The following is a 20,001-nucleotide window of genomic DNA, read 5'->3' as shown; positions in this document are numbered from 1 at the left end:
GGTGAAGCTGGTTGAGAGAATGCCAAAAGTGTGCAAAGCTGTCATCAAGGCAAAGGCTGGCTATTTGAAGAATCTCAAATATAAAATATATTTTGATTTGTTTAATACTTTTTTAGTTACTACATGATTCCATATGTGTTATTTCATAGTTTTTATGCCTTCACTATTATTCTACAATGTAGACAATAGTAAAAATAAAGAAAAACCCTTGAATGAGTAGGTGTTCTAAAACTTTTGACCGGTAGTGTAGGTATGGAGATATTTTGGGCCTCCCCTAGTGTATCTGGCTGGTACAATGTGATTGTTTTATTGAATCAAGCCCAAATGTGTTCCAGACTTCATAGAGCAACTCAACATTCACAGTTAAGAATTATTGTCCACTTTTCCACTTTGAAAGCGAAACCAAGGAAACCATGCTGACTAGACTGCTTGAATAAAACAATAGATATTGAAATATGGCCAATTTAATATAGTTACTGTTTTAAAGTTAATGCCAAGAAAGACACTAATGTGTGTGTGTGTGTGTGTGTGTGTGTGTGTGTGTGTGTGTGTGTGTGTTTGGACCAGAGGCCTCACAAGGATAGTAAAACATGGAAAATTCTGACAAGTGGGGACATAAAAAAGGCTATTTTAGGCATAGGGATTAGGTTCAGGGTTACAATTAGGGTTAGGGTTAGGGAAAATAGGATTTTTAATGGGAATCAATTGTTTGGTCCCCACAACGATAGTAAAACAAAAATGTGTGTCTGTGTGTGTATCTATGCATGCTTTGTGTGGTTATATGGGTGTATCTTTTTATTTTGACATCAAATTGACTAGCAAGGGCTAAGAGAGAGTCTAAGGGGGACAGAGGACTTTTTCTTCGAGACATTACCTGACAGGACTCTCGTTGAGACAGAGAGTGGGTGGAGTAGTTAAGATCCAGACCGAAATCGACGGGGTGCACAGTGAGCAGTCGTTTGGCCTTTTTCATCTTCAGGAGAGTAGAGATAAAGACACCGTCACACATAGAACCAGGAGAGCGGAGAGGAGACAGGGAGGACACCAAAGATGGGTAAAGGCGGTGAGAAGTGACAACTCTCCACTAATAACAACTACTGAGACACACTCCCTCAAGAGCTCTGGAGGGGACCATTGGTGTCCCAACAAAAAGTGTCCTTTTTCAAATTAGAGAACCTTATACCTGGAATACAACCTTTCCCTCTTAATGTGTATACCAGTGGGGTTAGCATTGGTCAAATAAGCATTACCATGCTGACATGTTCTTTTAGGAAGATTATGCTTTTACTGAATGTGACAACAGATGTTCTTCTTTCCAATACTGTATGAGTCAATAAGGAATGCACGTGTGGCTCCCTGTGTGGCTCAGTTGGTAGAGCACAGCACTTGCAATGCTAGGGACATGGGTTTGATAAAAGTGTTTGCTAAATGACGGATATTATGCAGGCCATGCAAATGCATCATTCCCATGGCTTTGGGTGGGCTGCCATATGTTGAATGACAATGAGGACAATGTTCCTTGAGTAAATATCACCATATGATGGAAATATCACCATAAGTTTGTTGTTGTGGTCATTTATGGGAGATGGTGTCACCTTTTCTTTTTTGGAATAACAAAGGATCACCATATGCTAAACTGAGGCTCTTGAAGATGGGATTTGAGTTGTTTCAGAAATTAACAGTTCATAAGCAGAAAAAAGCATTTTACCCAACTACACTGGCTCATGTGTCCCTGAGTCATTCAAATTACTTTTTCTGCTTACACCACTTGAGGGTGCTCTCCCTCTCTATCACTGTCTTTCACAAGGTAACCAAAGCAGGAGGTACTGGTAAGACCATGGAAAAGTTGTGGTCATAAACATGAAAACAGCAGTATTCACTATCACTTAAATTGCAACAACAAAATTAGGTTTAAATCATAGGCTACACTACATACATGGATATGTGATATTACATTTCTAAACTTGGACACAATGGCCCATATTCACAAAGCATCTCAGAGTAGGAGTGCTGATCTAGGATCAGGTCCATATTATCTTATTCATTATGATCTAAAAGACAAAACTGATCCTATATAAGCACTCCTACTCGACACTTTGTGAATATGAGCCAAGGATTATTGTGTCAGCAGACAACAATGAGAGAAAGTGCTTAGTGTTGGTTATTCATTGTGATTTGGAACTAAACAACCAATCTAGACTGTACAACAGTCATAACAAAAACCAGCAGGAGACACTACAGGGTCTCTCTATCACTTTTCTCATACACTTGACATTTCTGGGACTGCGTCCTAAAAGGCACCCTATTACCTATGTAGTGCACTACAATTGACCAGGGCCCATCAGCATTGGTCAAAAGAAGGGCACTATATAGGGAATAGAGTGCCATTTGTGATGCACCCTAGGACTCTTTAATGTGTGACATGATCTATGACAGCCTGGTATTTATTTACCCATGATGCACCGGGCCAGCGCTGGTTCTGCAATGCCTTAACACTGACCAGCTGCTCATTCACAAGGGTCAGCACAAATGACCAGATCTATAAATCATCCCAACTGTCAAACAACAGGGCATGGGTAGATCTGTATGATGAAAGATTAGGGAATCTACAGTTTAGACCGCCTAGCTTAGGCCGATGATACAGAAGGTGCTACATAGTATAATAATATAAATAAAATAATATATACAGTATATATATCATTTAGCAGATGCTTTTATCCAAAGCGACTTACAGTCATGCATGTATACATTTCACATATGGGATGTCCCGGGAATCGAAACACACAACCCTGGAGGTGCAAGCGACATGCTATACCAACTGAGCCATACAAGACCACATAGCATTCTTGTAGGACCAATTAAATGACTTATGGTTGATATATAATTTCAGCCTTTTCCTAAACTATGGGCCTACATTCATTTTTATAAAGGGGCTGTACAAACATGTCCACTTTTTGAAGTCTGAATTCACCTTTACTTGCACACAGGAATGTCTCAACCATAAACATGAACTTAGGTGTCTCAAACATTCAAAAAGACCTGTACAAGCAACTTAACCCTCATACTACCAACATACTGTATTATACATACATGGATTACCAACTGGGGTCATTTTGACCCCAATAAGAAACTATTGGAAAAAGCAACAATCATAGCAAAATATCAACTACATTCTTATAAAAACATAATTAGACATGTAAATAATGTTATCTGAAATAAAGAATAACCAAAACAGACTTATTTCAGCTACAGTTAATTTGCATATTCCGTCAAATGAAAATATACATTTTCCCCTTAAATAATGTGCAGCCTTTGGTAACACTTTATTTGGACAGTCCATCTGTAGAGATCTACAGACTATCAGTAACATTTCAACTAACTATCTACTAACCCGAACACTAGCCTAACCTTAAGCCTTATCCTAACCCTTATTCTAAACCTTATCCTTACCCTAACCCTAACCTTAACCTTAAGAAACAATTGTTTATCAACAGATAGTTTGTTGATAGTATGACCATCAAATAAAGTGTGACCATCTTTTTTCCAAATTACAATCTACTAAAAAGCTGATTTTACATAATTTGATTGTAGTATCATTTAGCTTTTAGAATTTTGAAGTAAATACTAATTTTGCCATATTCAGGGGCGGTACACCAACATTTTTAATATGCTTAATTTTATTGAAAAAAAGTGATTCATCCATTGATCCTGAGTGGAAATTACAATTACCACTGACATACTTTTATTTGCTATTTTGACTGCAACTATGCATATATGTGAGTTAATTTTAATTTTGCACACCGTCATACCTAGTTATAACCAGTTATAGCCATAGGTGAGTACACAAGGTGCTCCTTCTGTGCAGGTGATCTGTCTATCTGGTCACAATCACTAATACAGGTCCCCCTCCACCCTCAGAGGATATGTATAACTTAATATTATGTCTCCAATTTCAAATTAATATATATATTTTTTTAGATTTGCCCTAAAATAACTAATTTTCAGAGAATACACACCAATACACCTCTCTATGTAGATTCAGAGTGTATCTGAGTTCTGTATTGAAATTATATCAAGTATTTATACCATTGGCAGATTTGTATATGCACATAAATAAGGTAATTTCGTTTTGTACAGTCATACGATACGTGGTATAGAAAAGTACAATCTTAGGCGAGTACATGGGGTGTATTATCTCAGCAGATGATCTGTCTATCTGGTCAAAATCACGGATACATACATGGATTACCAACTGGGGTCATTTTGACCCCAAGAAGAAACTATTAGAAAAAGCAACAATCATAGCAAAATATCAACTTAATTCTTATAAAAACATCATTAGACATGTAAATAATGTTATCTGAAATAAAGAATAACCAAAACAGACTTATTTCATACCTCTGGTGGTATAGATAATTTGTAATTATGTCCCCAGATAAACCTATATTCAAATAAAGGTCCTATTTATCAAATTACTACAGGCTGAATTAGGTGTCTTAATAAATAAAAAAATCCATTGACAAAGTCATGAAATATTGGAAGAATTGAATAAACCACCTTTGGGCTATGATCAAAAATATGCCTCTGGGGTCAAAATGACCCCAGTTGGTTGTATGAGGGTTAAAACAAACATATAAAAACTTAAAAGACATAAAGCAGGCACTGTAGTCTGCATATCTCAAGAGTTAGACTAGGTTTTCATTTTACATTACGTCATTTAGCAGACGCTCTTATCCAGAGCGACTTACAGTTAGTGAGTGCATACATATATATATATATTTTTTATCATACTGGCCCCCCCGTGGGAATCAAACCCACAACCCTGGCGTTGCAAGCGCCATGCTCTACCAACTGAGCTACACGGAACTACTGAGTAAAGGGTCTGAATACTTATGTAAATGTGATATTTTCATTTGTGTATACACGTTACTTTGTGTCAAGGTCTCAATGCTTCAGCGTGGATTACCATTGAGAAGACCCAGCAACATTTAAAAAGATGCCAAATACTGCTGAATGCACATTAATGAGTCACTGTTTCTTTTACGTTTATGTTTTGTGTTTGTTTTATGAAGATATGGAATGTACAGTATACCACAAAGAAACGTTTCCCAAAATCATTCATCGGGTAAGGTTGTACATGTTTGTTTTAGCCCAGCACAAGCACAACTGACTCAACTATTCCACTATTCATCAAGACACTTTGTTAGTTGAATCGCATGTGTTAATGCAGAGCTAGAACAGAAATGTGCAACACTCGGGCACACCCGAGGACCCAAGCTAAGAAACACTGACATAGAGGGATATCCTCTACCCACCAACATAAACAGTCAAGGACACAATTGACTGATTCACACTATAGGGCCAACCCGAACCATACTGTGCTGGCTCTGATATTTTCTCTTTATATTGTCCTTTCGCGTACAGTTCTAGGAACTTTGGTGTATGTGAACCCAGGCCAGCCCAGTACAGTTTGGCTCGGTAGTGTGAAAAAGGTAATACTGTAATTCAGGAAGAATAGAGAGTGGGCAATACCGCTCTGTAGTGTCGTCCATCTGCCACGGTGTCCATGTTGTTCTCATCATAGAGATCTGCTGAGGAGGGAGAAGTGTCTTGTGTGAGTTTAAGACATTTATTTAATTCAATTCCATATCACTTCAATTATCCCTCAAAAGGCAACTGTGCTGGGCAAAACAGTGCACGTTTAAATACATTAGGTACATGCATACACACAGTACGTAATACAGTGCCTTAAGAAAGTATTCACACCCCTTGACCTTTTCCACAATTTGTTGTGTTACAGCCTGAATTTAACATTGATTACATTTAGATGTTGTGTCACTGGCCTACACACAATAACCCATAATGTCAAAGTGGAATTATGTTTTTAGAAATGTTTTCAAATCAAATCAAAATCAAATCAAATGTTTTTTGCCACATGTGCCGAATACAACAGTTGTAGACCTTACAGTGAAATGCTTACTTACAAGCCCTTAACCAACAATGCAGTTTTAAGAAAAATAACTGTTAAGTAAAAAAATAACAGTAGGGAGGCTATATACAGGGGGTACCGGTACAAAGTCAATGCGCGGGGGCACCGGTTAGTCAAAGTAATTTAGGCAATATGTACATGTTGGTAGAGTTAAAGTGACTATGCATATATAATAAACAGCAGCGTAAAAGAGGGGGTGGAAGCTGTTAAAAACCTTTTGGACCAAGACTTGGCGCTCTGGTACCACTTGCCGTGGGGGAGCAGAGAGAACAGTCTATGACTAGGGTGGCTGGAGTCTTTGACCATTTTTAGGTCCTTCCTCTGACACCACCGGGTATAGAGGTCCTGGATGGCAGGAAGCTTGGCCACAGTGATGTACAGGGCCGTACGCACTACCCTCTGTAGTGCCTTGCGGTCGGAGGCCGAGCAGTTGCCATACCAGGTGGTGATGCAACTAGTCAGGATGCTCTCGATGGTGCAGCTATATAAATTTTGGAGGATCTGAGGACCCATGCCAAATCTTTTCAGTCTCCTGAGGGGGACTAGGCGTTGTCGTGCCCTCTTCATGACTGACTTGGTGTGTCTGGACCATGATAGTTTGTTGGTGATGTGGACAGCAAGGAACTTGAAGCTCTCAACCTGTTCCACTACAGCCCCGTCGACAAGAATGGGGGCGTGCTCAAACCTATTTTTTTTCCTGTAGTCCACAATCATCTCCTTTGTCTTGATCACGTTGAGGGAGATGTTGTTATCCTGGCACCACATGTCCAGGTCTCTGACCTCCTCCATGTAGGCAAACTTAATGATGGTGTTAATGATCGTGCCTGGCCATGTCATGGGTGAACAGGGAGTACAGGAGGGGACTGAGCACGCACCCGTGAGGGGCCCCCGTGTTGAGGATCAGAGTGGCAGATGTGTTGTTACCTACCCTTACCACTTGGGGGCGGCCCGTCAGGAAGTCCAGGATCCAGTTGCAGAGGGAGGTGTTTAGTCCCAGGGTCCTTAGCTTAGTGATGAGCTTTGAGGGCACTATGGTGTTGAACGCTGAGCTGTAGTCAATGACTAGCATTCTCACGTAGGCGTTCCTCTTGTCCAGGTGGGAAAGGGCAGTGTGGAGTGCAATAGAGATTGCATCATCTGTGGATCTGTTGGGGCGGTATGCAAATTGGATTGGGTCTAGGGTTTCTGGGATAATGTTGTTGATATGAGCCATGACCAGCCTTTCAAAGCACTTCATGGCTAAAGACGTGAGTGCTACGGGTCGGTAGTCATTTAGGCAGGTTATCTTAGTGTTCTTGGGCACGGGGACTATGGTGGTCTGCTTGAAACATGTTGGTATTACAGACTCAGTCAGGGACATGTTGAAAATGTCAGTGAAGACACTTGCCAGTTGGTCAGCACATGCTCGGAGTACATGTCCTGGTAATCCATCTGGCCCTGCGGCCTTGTGAATGTTGACCTGCTTAAAAGTTTTACTCACATCGGCTATGGAGAGCGTGATCACATAGTCATCTGGAACAGCTGATGCTTTCATGTTGCTTGCCTCGAAGCGAGCATAGAAGTGATTTAGCTCATCTTGTAGGCTAATGTCACTGGGCAGCTCGCGGCTGTGCTTCCCTTTGTAGTCTGTAATAGTTTGCAAGCCCTGCCACATCCAACGAGCATCGGAGCCGGTGTAGTACGATTCAATCTTAGTCCTGTATTGACTCTTTGCCTGTTTGATGGTTCATCGGAGGGCATAGCGGGATTTCTTATAAGCATCCAGGTTAGAGTCCCGCTCCTTGAAAGCGGCAGCTCTACACTTTAGCTCAGTGCGGATGTTGCCTGTAATCCATGGCTTCTGGTTGGGGTACGGACGGTCACTGTGGGGATGACATCATTGATTGACTTATTGATGAAGCCAGTGACTGATGTGGTGTACTCTTCAATGCCATCAGAAGAATCCCGGAACGTATTCCAGTCTGTGCTAGCAAAACAGTCCTGTAGCTTAGCATTTGCGTAATCTGACCACTTCCATATTAACCGAGTCACTGGTGATTCCTGCTTTAGTTTTTGGCTATAAGCAGGAATCAGTAGGATAGAATTATGGTCAGATTTGCCAAATGGTGGGCAAGGGAGAGCTTTGTACGCGTCTCTGTGTGTGGACTAAAGTTGGTATAGAGTTTTTTTTCTTCTGGTTGCACATTTAACATGCTGGTAGAAATGAGGTAGAACGGATTTAAGTTTCCCTCCATTAAAGTCCCCAGCCACTAGGAGAGCTGCCTCTGGATGAGCATTTTCATGTTTGCTTATGGCCTTATACAGCTCAATGAGTGCAATCTCAGTGCCAGCATCAGTTTGTGGTGGTAAATAGATAGCTACAAAAAATATATTAGAAAACTCTCTTGGTAAATAGTGTGGTCTACAGCTTATCATGAGATACTCTACCTCAGGCGAGCAAAGCCTTGAAACTTCCTTAGTATTAGATTTCGTGCATCAGCTGTTGTTTACAAAAATACACAGACCGCCACCCCTTGTCTTACCAGACGTTCTATCCTGCTGATGTAGCGTATATCCCGCCAGCTGTATGTTATCAATGTCGTCGTTCAGCCATGACTCGGTGAAACATAAGATATTACAGTTTTGAATGTCCTTGATCTTAGGTCGTCCATTTTGTTTTCCAATGATTGTACTTTGGCTAATAGGACTGATGGAAGTGGCAGATTCCTCACTCGCTGTCGGATCCTTACAAGGCACCCCGACCTACGTCCACAATATCTCTGTCTCTTTCTCATGCGAATGACAGGGATTTGGGCCTTGTCGGGTGTCTGTAGAATATCCTTCGCGTCCGACTCATTGAAGAAAACATCTTTGTCCAATACAAGGTGAGTAATCGCTGTCCTGATATCCAGAAGCTCTTTTTGGTCATAAGAGACGGTGGCAGAAATAACGCGAAAAAACACACATAATAGCACAATTGGTTAGTGGGCCGTAAAATGGCAGCCATCTCCTCAGGCGGCATTCTGATTTGAGCCAATAAGTATTCAATCCCTTTGTTATGGCAAGCCTAAATAAGTTCCGGAGTAAAGATGTGCTAAACAAGTCACATAATAAGTTGCATGGACTCACTCTGTGTGCAATAATAGTGTTTAACATGATTTTTAAATGACAACCCCATCTCTGTACCCCACACATACAATTATCTGTAAGGTCCCTCAATCGAGCAGTTAATATCACACACAGATTCAACCACAAAGACCAGGAAGGTTTGCCAATGTCTCGCAAAGGGCACCTATTGGTAGAATAAATTGAATATCCCTTTGAGCATGGTGAAGTTATTAATTACAATTTGGATGGTGTATCAATACACCCAGTCACTACAATGATGCAGGCATCCTTCCTAACTCAGTTGCTGGAGAGGAATGAAACTGCTCAGGGATTTCAGCATGAGTCCAATGCTGACTTTAAAACAGTTATAGAGTTTAATGGTTGTGATAGGAGAAAACTGAGGATGGATACAACATTGTATTTACTCCAAAATACAAACCTAATTGACAGAGTGAAAAGAAGGAAGCCTGTACAGCTTCATTAAATAGTACCCGCAAAACACCAGTCTCAACGTCAACAGTGAAGAGGCGACTCCGGGATGCAGAGTTGCAAAGAAAAAGCCATATCTCAGACTGGCCAATAAAAAGAAAAGATTAAGATGGGCAGTCTGAGATATGGCTTTTTCTTTTCAACTCTGCCTAGAAGGTCAGCATCCCGGAGTCACTTCTTCACTGTTGACGTTGAGACTGGTGTTTTGCGGGTACTATTTAATGAAGCTGCCAGTTGAGGACCTGTGAGGCGCCTGTTTCTCAAACTAGACACTCTAATGTATTTGTCCTCTTGCTCAGTTGTGCACCGGGGCCTCCCACTCCTCTTTCTATTCTGGTTAGAGCCAGTTTGCGCTGTTCTGTGAAGGGAGTAGTACACAACGTTGTAAGAGATCTTCAGTTTCTTGGCAATTTCTCGCATGGAATAGCCTTCATTTCTCAGAACAAGAATAGACTGACGAGTTTCAGAAGAAAGTTATTTGTTTCTGGCCATTTTGAGCCTGTAATCGAACCCACAATTGCTCCAGATACTCAACTAGTCTCAAGAAGGCCAGTTTTTGTCATGGGCCTCTCACTCCACCGGGTTACCACCTTAATTTTCTTCCACTCTGCTCACCACTCTCTCTACTCAGCCTAACTAGCTCCACCTGTCCCTGCTCTGCTCTGCTCTAATTACTCTGCCAGCTGCGCTGCATTACCCACTACCTCTCCCAGTATTTAAGGCCCTGTCTTTCAGCTCTCCGGTGTCAGATCGTCTGCAAAGCTCACACCCGGAACCTGTTTGCTCGCGCTTCTGGCTCACCCTGGTTTTGTGACCCCGGACCTGCCTGTTTTTTGGATACTCTTCTGCCTCAGGAGATCCAGACCTGCTTCTGCCATTACGACTCCTGACTACTCTTCAATCCCGGTAACTCTGACCAGCCTTCTGCCTTGCTACTACGTATTTTGGATTTCCCTTGAACTGTACTGCTGCCTGGTTTCATTCCGCCCTGTTGTGTCTGTGTCTCCCCCCCCCAGGACTTCTGGACCACCCACCACCGGCTTCATAGGACGCATCGCTGCCACTGGGGGGGGCACAGACCCAGCGCATTGGACGGGATCCCTGTTACCCCTGGAGCCTTCATTCACTCCCTACTTCCCTTTTCCCTTAAGTTTAATAAACTTTCTGGTGTGACGCAATTGTGGTCCTCTGGTCGTCTGTCTGAACCGTGACAGTACGATCTGACCATTATGGACTCAGCGCACACTTTCCCCGACATGGAAACCGATGAGCATGAGCAGCAGTTCCAGCAGCAGCAACAACAACTCGCCATGATCATTCAACTCCTCACCAACCTTACCCCAGCCAGTCTGCCCACCAGCCCAGCCCCCGAGTTACCTGCCCCGGTCATTGCAGCCGCTGCTCCGGAACCCAAGATTGGAAACCCCGAGCGGTTCAACGGCGATTCAACCCAGGTCCGGCCATTCCTGACTAGCTGCCGACTTCAGTTCTCCTTGCAGCCAAGGACCTTCGCCACGGAGGGGGCTAAAGTTGGGTATGCCATCACTCACCTGACGGGCCGAGCTCGACTCTGGGGAACAGCAGAGTTCGAACGTCAAACCCCCGCATGTGCAACCTTCGACCTGTTTGCTGAGGAGATGCTGAAGGTGTTTGACCTGGATTCACCCACCGCAGAGGCGTCTCGTGAACTGTTCAGTATTCGACAAGGCAGACGTTCAGTCGCAGACCATTCCATCGACTTCCGAACCCTGGCTAGACGAAGTTCTTGGAACACACCATCGTTGGTGGACGCGTTCTTCCATAGTTTGGCTGACTATATCAAGGACGAGTTGGTCTCCCATGAACTGCCTTCCACTCTTGATGAAGCCATCGCACTGACTGTCAGGATCGACAGAAGGATACAGACCCGTCGTCGTGAGAGGGGGCGCCAAGGTCCACCTACTACCGGCATTCGGAGAGATCCGACTGGGCTCCTGTCATCTACTGCCACTCACCCAGGTCAGCTTGATCAGTCTGAGCCTATGGAGATTGGGCGAGCCTCCCTCACTCCTGCAGAGCGCCAGCGCCGCTTCACCTCAAACCTCTGCCTCTATTGTGGAGGTGATGGACATCGTGTGGTAACCTGCCCTTTAAAGGGCCGAAGCTCACCGGGCATAGGGGGAGTCCGGTTGAGTTCAATGACCATCCAGTCCTCCGACCGCAAACCCCTGCTGCAAGTTCACCTCCGCCTCTCTGACTCAACTCACACCCTGGCTGCTCTGGTGGATTCTGGCGCCGAAGCCAACATAATGGACATCAAGCTGGCACGCCAACTGGGACTGGAGAACCTCCGTTTGACACCTCCTATTCCTGCCCGGGCACTGGACGGACACTTACTCGGATCGGTCACTCATGTCACGGCCCCGGTCTCGATGGGTCTGTCCGGAAACCATCAAGAAACTATCCAGTTTCACCTGCTCCCCTCTCCAGGCCAACCCCTCATCCTGGGTTACCCATGGCTCCGCCGGCACAACCCTCAGCTCGACTGGGTGACCGGGGTGATCAGGGAGTGGGGAGAGGACTGCCACCGAACCTGCCTGCTTGCTGCCGCACTACCCCCTCGGCCAGTACCTACTAACTCCGCTCCTGACCTCTCCAATGTCCCAGAATGCTACCATGGTCTCAGAGAGGTGTTTAACAAAGCAAGAGCCACATCTCTGCCCCCTCACCGACCGTACGACTGTGCCATCGACCTCCTCCCTGGAACAGCTCCTCCAAAGGGTCGTCTTTATTCGTTGTCTGCTCCTGAAAGAAAGTCCATGGAGGACTACATCAATGGCTCTCTGTCCGCAGGATTAATCCGTTCATCTTCATCTCCTGCTGGTGCTGGCTTCTTCTTTGTGGGGAAGAAGGACGGATCTCTTCGCCCCTGCATCGACTACAGGGGACTCAACGACATCACAGTGAAGAACCGTTACCCTCTGCCTCTGCTCACCTCTGCTTTTGAGTTGCTCCAGGGAGCCACTATTTTTACCAAGTTGGATCTCAGAAACGCTTACCACCTAGTGCGGATCCGGGAGGGAGATGAATGGAAAACCGCATTCAATACACCAACAGGCCACTACGAGTATCTGGTTATGCCTTTTGGCCTCACCAATGCTCCTGCTGTGTTCCAGGCTCTAGTGAATGATGTACTGCGGGACATGTTAAACAAGTTTGTCTTCGTTTACCTGGATGACATCTTAATCTACTCCAGAAACCTGTCTGAACACACCCGCCATGTCCAGCAAGTCCTTCATCGTCTTCTGGAGAATTCCCTCTACGCCAAGGCAGAGAAATGTGAGTTTCACGTCAAGACAGTGGCCTTCCTGGGGTACATTGTGGCAGAGGGAAGTATCCAAATGGATCCTGCCAAAGTATCAGCAGTCACTTCATGGCCAGTTCCGGAGAACAGAAAGAAGCTGCAACAGTTTCTGGGGTTTGCTAACTTCTATAGGAAGTTTATCCGGAACTACAGTACCGTTGCTGCCCCTCTCACTGCTCTAACCAGCACCAAGCAACCCTTCACCTGGACCCCAGCAGCCGACAAAGCCTTCAGTACCCTCAAGGTGAGGTTCACCTCCGCTCCCATCCTCCAGATGCCTGATGTGGACCGGCAATTCATTGTGGAGGTGGACGCCTCGGATGTGGGAGTTGGTGCTGTGATTTCTCAGTGGGCTGCGGAGGATAGGAAGCTCCATCCCTGTGCCTTTTTCTCACGTCGGTTGTCCCCCTCTGAGTGCAATTACGACATAGGGAACCGTGAGCTGCTGGCTGTGAAGCTTGCCTTGGAGGAGTGGCGTCACTGGCTGGAGGGGTCCACCATTCCATTTCTCGTTTGGACCGATCATAAGAACTTGGAGTACATCCGCACGGCCAAACGGTTGAACTCCAGGCAGTCCCGCTGGGCCCTGTTCTTCACCAGGTTTAATTTCACTCTGTCATACCGGCCTGGATCACGCAACACCAAGCCAGACGCCCTCTCCCGTCAATTCCAGAAGGATGACACCCCCTCCAAGGACCCTGTGTCGATTCTGCCAAGTCCCTGCATCGTTGCAGCTCTGACCTGGGCTGTTGAGGAACAGGTGCTGGAGGCTCTCCGTAACCAGCCAGGTCCCAGCACTTGCCCAGCTGACCGCCTTTTTGTCCCCGAAGACCTGAGGTCCCAGGTCGTTCAGTGGGGACATGACTCCCGCCTAGCTTGTCACCCTGGCTCCACCCGCACTTACAACCTGCTCGCCCAGAGGTTCTGGTGGCCCTCTCTGAGGAAGGATGTACGGGAATTCGTCCAAGCCTGCCCCATCTGCAACCAACACAAGTCGTCCTGCCAGCCCCCAGCCGGATTGCTGCAGCCCCTGCCTGTGCCCAGACGTCCCTGGTCTCACATCGCCCTTGACTTTGTCACGGGGCTGCCCCCTTCAAGTGGCATGACCGCCATTCTCACCATCGTTGACCGTTTCAGCAAGATGGCACACTTCATTCCCCTCCCCAAGCTCCCAACCGCCAAGGAGACCGCCCAGGTGGTCCTGGAACACGTCTTCCGGATCCACGGACTGCCAAAGGATGTAGTTTCTGACCGTGGTCCACAATTCTCCTCCGCTTTTTGGAAGGAGTTCTGTCACCTGCTGGGAGCCACAGTCAGTCTGACTTCCGGATTCCATCCCCAATCCAATGGGCAGTCAGAGCGGGCTAATCAGGAGCTCGAGAAGGCACTGCGATGCATGACTTCACGCAACCCCCACTCCTGGTCGCAGCAATTGACATGGGTGGAGTACGCACACAATTCTCTGACCTGCTCTGCCATCGGTATGTCCCCTTTCCAATGTGTTTATGGATACCAGCCTCCTCTATTTGCCAGCCAGGAAGAGGAGGTTACTTGCCCATCTGCACTTGCTTTTGCCCGTCGATGTCGCCGCACCTGGTCACAAGCCCGAGCCACACTCCTCAGATCCGTTGCCAGCTACACTACCGGGGCCAACCGTCGGAGAATTCCTGCTCCCACCTACCATGTTGGTCAAAGGGTGTGGTTGTCATCGAAGAACCTGCCACTCAGGGTGGAGTCGCAGAAGCTGGCACCTCGGTTCATTGGCCCATTCCCTATCATAAGAGTGATTAGCCCAACTGCTGTCCGGCTCCAACTGCCTAATTCCCTGAGGGTGCACCCCACTTTCCATGTGTCTAAGATTAAGCCCATCCATGAGAGTCCGCTGGTCCCTGCTGCGCCTGGTCCTCCTCCTCCACGGCTCGTCGATGGTGGTCTGGTTTACACCGTCCGCCGCCTGCTTCGGTCCAGACGGAGGGGTAGGGGTCTCCAGTACCTCATTGACTGGGAGGGCTATGGACCTGAGGAAAGGACCTGGGTGCCAGCTAGTCGGATTGTGGATAGGACTCTCATCACCGCTTTCCACCAACGGCATCCTGATCAACCTGCAATCCGTAGGGGCCGCCCCCAGAGGGGTCCCTAACCGTCCGGCCCGCTCGGCTTCCTGTCCTGTGCCTGATCCTGTCTCGGGACCTGTCCCATCTCCCGACCACGGCCCTTCGGCTTCCTCCGAGGATGAGGACGTTCACTCGGACCGTTCGGAGGAGTTCTAGCCCTCCTCCGGCTCCCCTCCTCCCGCCCGGCGTGGTGTTGCTCTTGGGACTTCTGGGGCCGTCCCTTGGGGGGGGGTTCTGTCATGGGCCTCTCACTCCACCGGGTTACCACCTTAATTTTCTTCCACTCTGCTCACCACTCTCTCTACTCAGCCTAACTAGCTCCACCTGTCCCTGCTCTGCTCTGCTCTAATTACTCTGCCAGCTGCGCTGCATTACCCACTACCTCTCCCAGTATTTAAGGCCCTGTCTTTCAGCTCTCCGGTGTCAGATCGTCTGCAAAGCTCACACCCGGAACCTGTTTGCTCGCGCTTCTGGCTCACCCTGGTTTTGTGACCCCGGACCTGCCTGTTTTTTGGATACTCTTCTGCCTCAGGAGATCCAGACCTGCTTCTGCCATTACGACTCCTGACTACTCTTCAATCCCGGTAACTCTGACCAGCCTTCTGCCTTGCTACTACGTATTTTGGATTTCCCTTGAACTGTACTGCTGCCTGGTTTCATTCCGCCCTGTTGTGTCTGTGTCTCCCCCCCCCAGGACTTCTGGACCACCCACCACCGGCTTCATAGGACGCATCGCTGCCACTGGGGGGGGCACAGACCCAGCGTATTGGACGGGATCCCTGTTACCCCTGGAGCCTTCATTCACTCCCTACTTCCCTTTTCCCTTAAGTTTAATAAACTTTCTGGTGTGACGCAATTGTGGTCCTCTGGTCGTCTGTCTGAACCGTGACAGTTTTATTGCTTCTTTAATCAGCACAACAGTTTTCAGCTGTGCTAGCATAATTGCAAAAGGGTTTTCTAATGATCAATTAGCCTTTTAAAATGATAAACTTGGATTAGCAAACACAACGTGCCATTGGAACACAGGACTGATGGATGCTGATAATGGGCCTTTGTACACCTATGTAGATATTCCATAAAAAAAATCAGCTGTTTCCAGCTACAATAGCTATTTACAACATAAAACATGTCTACTCTGTATTTCTGATCAAAAATAGCTTTTCTTTCGAAAACAAGGACATTTCCAAGTGACCCCAAACTTTTGAACAGTAGTGTACGTCTGCTTGAAAATCTATGGTAAGACTTAAAAATGGTTGTCTAGCAATGATCAACAAACAATTTGACAGAGCCTGAAGAATTTTGAAAAGAATAATGGGCAAATATTGTACAATCCAGGCGTGAAAAGCTCTTAGAGACATACCCAGGAAGATTCACAGCTGTAATTGCTGCCGAGGATGATTCTACCATGTATTGACTCAGTGGGTTGAATACTTATGTACAGTAAACTAGATATTGCTGTATTTCATTTTCAATAAATGTGCAAACATTTCTAAAAACATGTTTTCACTTTGACATTATTGGTATTGTGTTAAGATGGGTGAGGAAAAAAATCTATTAAAATTTTTTTGAATTGAGGATGTAACAAGAAAATGTGGAATAAGTCAAGGGGTATGAATACTTTCTGAAGGCATTGAACGTCCAAACAAATTAGCATATTAGCAAACACTCATTTAGCATTAGCGCAAAGGTGCTTTTCTTTTCAAAGTTGTAGCTGTATAGTGTTTGTTTCTTTTTATAACTCTCTAAATAGATAAGGTAATGGAAGTGCAGGACCTAAGTGGCCTTTTTAAGAAACACACGTCAGAGAGCAAATCAAATGGTTCTTCTGTCTGCCAGCATAAAAGCAGCACAAGGAGGTAAAGTGCGAGCACACAATGTGTTTCTCAGTCTCTTTTTATGTGTGTGTTTATGAGTGAGTTGCTTTGCTCAGTAACATTTTGTTCTACCGGTTCCTGCGCTTATTGAATCAGAGGACACAAGGAGACAGGGAGTGGGAAAGAGAGCGGGAGAGAGAGAGAGAGAGAGAGAGAGAGAGAGAGAGAGAGAGAGAGAGAGAGAGAGAGAGAGAGAGGGAGAGAGAGGAATAGAGTGAGTGAGAAAGAGAGAGTGAGGGACAAAAATAGATGCTAAGTGGGAGAAGATTTAAGGATGAGCAGCTGCTCTGCTCAGCAGAAAAATCAACAACTAAAAACTGAAACAAGATTGTAAATGTTAAGATCATGCACATTAACTAATGGCCATGCAGCAAAAAAACGGTACAATAGATTCTAAAAACACACATGCGCACGCACATGCTCACACATGCTCTCACACGCACGTGCGCGCACACACAAACAAAATTCACAAAATTACCCTCTAATAAATTCCATAAGACTCTAATTGACCTAAAACTTCCCGGACTCTAATACCCCTGTTGACATACCAATGTGTCGGGGTTTGACAGGCAAACTCTGTGCCAGCCAACCCAAAGGGCGCTTGGTAAGTGGCCAAGCTACAGTGCCCACGGCTCTGCCTAGAGCTACAACGTGGGTCTCTTTCAGTCAAAAAAAACATTAAATACCACTTCATTTCAATTTACCCTAATCAGATTTCCTAAGCCATAATCAAATCTTGCTCTAGCTAGCTGGTTAATATGAATGTCTGTCAGAGAGACTGCCCTTATCTACAAATGTTAAATGCATACACTTTAAATATTACCTGAAAAGTTGTAAGTCACTGAAAAAGGGTAAAATATGTTTGTGCTTCACAGAAGAAATCAGATTCCAAACTCCTTAAAATTGACTGAGTCTGAAAAGCCCATACTGTACTGTATGTGGATGGAGTGAGTGAGTGATCAGTGAGACAAGCCATTCTTGGTAGTGTCTATGGAATGACACTGGACCAAGACATTGTGCTTGTGAATTGTGCAGATACACAGAGCTCTACTTACTGTGGCTTTCGGGCATGCTGTGTGTGTCATCCTCACGAGGCTCTGGGAGGGAGAGACAGAGGGAGAAAGACTAACTATCTGAGGTAAAATCAAACAATTCAAAGGAAAGGTCCCTGACGTCATCAGTAATGCTGGTCCCTCTGTAAATAAATGCACAATCAGAGATAATCTTGATGACATACACATAAAGATACACTGTTGCTATAGCTGCTAATTTCAATGTATGCTCATATGTGAAGAATGAGACTTGTACTGTGCATGCGTAAAGAAACTTTATGTCGTTTTGCTCCTCAACAGAATGGAAAGTCTCAACGTCAGTTTAGTCATAGTCTCTCTGTACACCAGAAGACAGTGGTGTGGGGATGACACCCTCTGAGCTTTGGGGGCCTCATGGACCACTGTCAGAAAGGATTGTGTGTGTGTGTTTGTGTGTGCACATGCACACTGTTCTGGCGTATGCGGCATGTGTGTGTGAAGCAATACTTTCGCACCGTGTCACGACTTCCGCCGAGGCTGCCCCCCCTCCTGGTTCGGGCAGGCTTCGGCGTTCGTCGTCACCGGAGTACTAGCTACTGCCGATCCCATTCTCAACACTCTGCTTGTCATGTCTTGTCAATCACACACACCTGGTCCTCATTCCCTAATTAATATATGTATAAGTGTTCCCTCTGTTCCCCTTGTCTTTGTGAGTGATTATTTTGTTGTGAGAGCGTGTAGCTCGGTTGAGCTACATTTCACTGTGTTATTGCCAAGGTGGATGTTTTCCCTTGTACAGTTTCGTTTGACGCTTGGGGCGTTTGATTTATGCAATCGGATTAAACTCTGGACTTTACCTCATGCGCCTGACTCCTTTCACACCTCGTCACAGAATCACTCAACTGATCTGATATGGAGTCAGCAGGAGAAGACCGCATGCCTGGAGTTGTGGCAAGGGTCCAGGAGCATTCCTCGATGTTGGCCAGCTTGGGGGAAGCGATGGATCGGGTTCTTCAGGTGGTAGAACGCCTGGAGAGGAGAGGATCCGATCTATCGGTTGACCAGCTGGTCAACCGGATCCAGCCACCTACACCCCAGCCCCTGGAGGGATCCAGATATCCTGGCCACCGGCGTTTGATGGGACTGCAGCGCGATGTAAGGGATTCCTACTCCAACTGGAGTTGTATTTCTCCAGCATCAGGCCGGAGCCTGGGGAGCGGGAGAAGGTATCCGTCCTCGTTTCCTGACTTTGTGGGAGAGCCCTGGAGTGGGCCAACGTGGTGTGGAACGAGGGAGGTACCACGTTGGAGAACTACGTGGAGTTTGCTTACCTCTTTCGGGCCGTTTTTGATCAAACACCTGAGGGTTGAGAGGCAGGCGAACGACTGGTTCATCTGAGGCAGGGGACGAGGACCGCTCAGGACTACGCGCTGGGGTTCCTGATGCTGGCAGCGGGGTCCGGGTGGAATGAGCGGGCCCTGATAGACCATTTCCGGTGCCACCTAAGGGAGGACGTCCGACGGGAGCTAGCCTGCCGGGATGCCATGCTATCGTTCTTCGAACTGGTGGACATGGCCATCCGGCTGGACAATCTGCTAGCAGCCAGAGGACGTCCTGGTAGGGGTCTGCCCGTTCCCACTCCAGACGACTCTGACCCCGAGCAGATGGAGCTGAGGGGAACCGCCGGTCGAGAGAGCGCAGGAGGACAGCGACAGTGCCACTCTGGTGGCACAAAGGGACAACCACCTCACGTCGCAGTCAACGTTCTTTTGGGTCTGGAGGCAGTAGGCAGGGTACTCACACATCACCCCAGGTAACGAACACCCAAACATGTTCAGAGCCCTTTGCGGCGCACTGTACTTTATCTATCACCTTTCCCGATCACTTGGTAGGTTCCCAGTGTAAGGTGTTAGTCGATTCAGGCGCAGCTGGGAATGTTATGGACAGGGCATTTGCACACCGTCAAGGCATTTCATTGGTTCCCCTAACCATTCCACTCCCCATCAGAGCACTAGCACATTAGGGTCCGGGTTGGTTAAGGAGGTTACGGTACCAGTCACCATGATTACACAGG

General features: G+C 46.3%; 1 protein-coding gene across 1 annotated transcript in view; it reads right to left on the bottom strand.

Annotated features, from left to right (window-relative positions):
• Nucleotides 1–20,001, bottom strand: part of LOC311129682 (melanophilin-like) — a gene marked incomplete at both ends in the record, with an annotated part of 144,944 nt that overhangs the window by 87,473 nt on the left and 37,470 nt on the right. The window contains 3 exons of the mRNA XM_084162080.1: nucleotides 875–973; nucleotides 5,533–5,588; nucleotides 17,952–17,993. Of these exons, the coding sequence (XP_084018206.1) occupies nucleotides 875–973; nucleotides 5,533–5,588; nucleotides 17,952–17,993 (197 nt within the window). The remainder of the gene's footprint in view (nucleotides 1–874; nucleotides 974–5,532; nucleotides 5,589–17,951; nucleotides 17,994–20,001) is intronic.

Source organism: Coregonus lavaretus, assembly GCF_964263955.1.
Source record: "Coregonus lavaretus genome assembly, chromosome: 5".
NCBI classification, from domain to species: domain Eukaryota; kingdom Metazoa; phylum Chordata; class Actinopteri; order Salmoniformes; family Salmonidae; genus Coregonus; species Coregonus lavaretus.
Note: the sequence above shows the minus strand (reverse complement) of the source record. Positions and strands in the feature narration are given on the sequence as shown.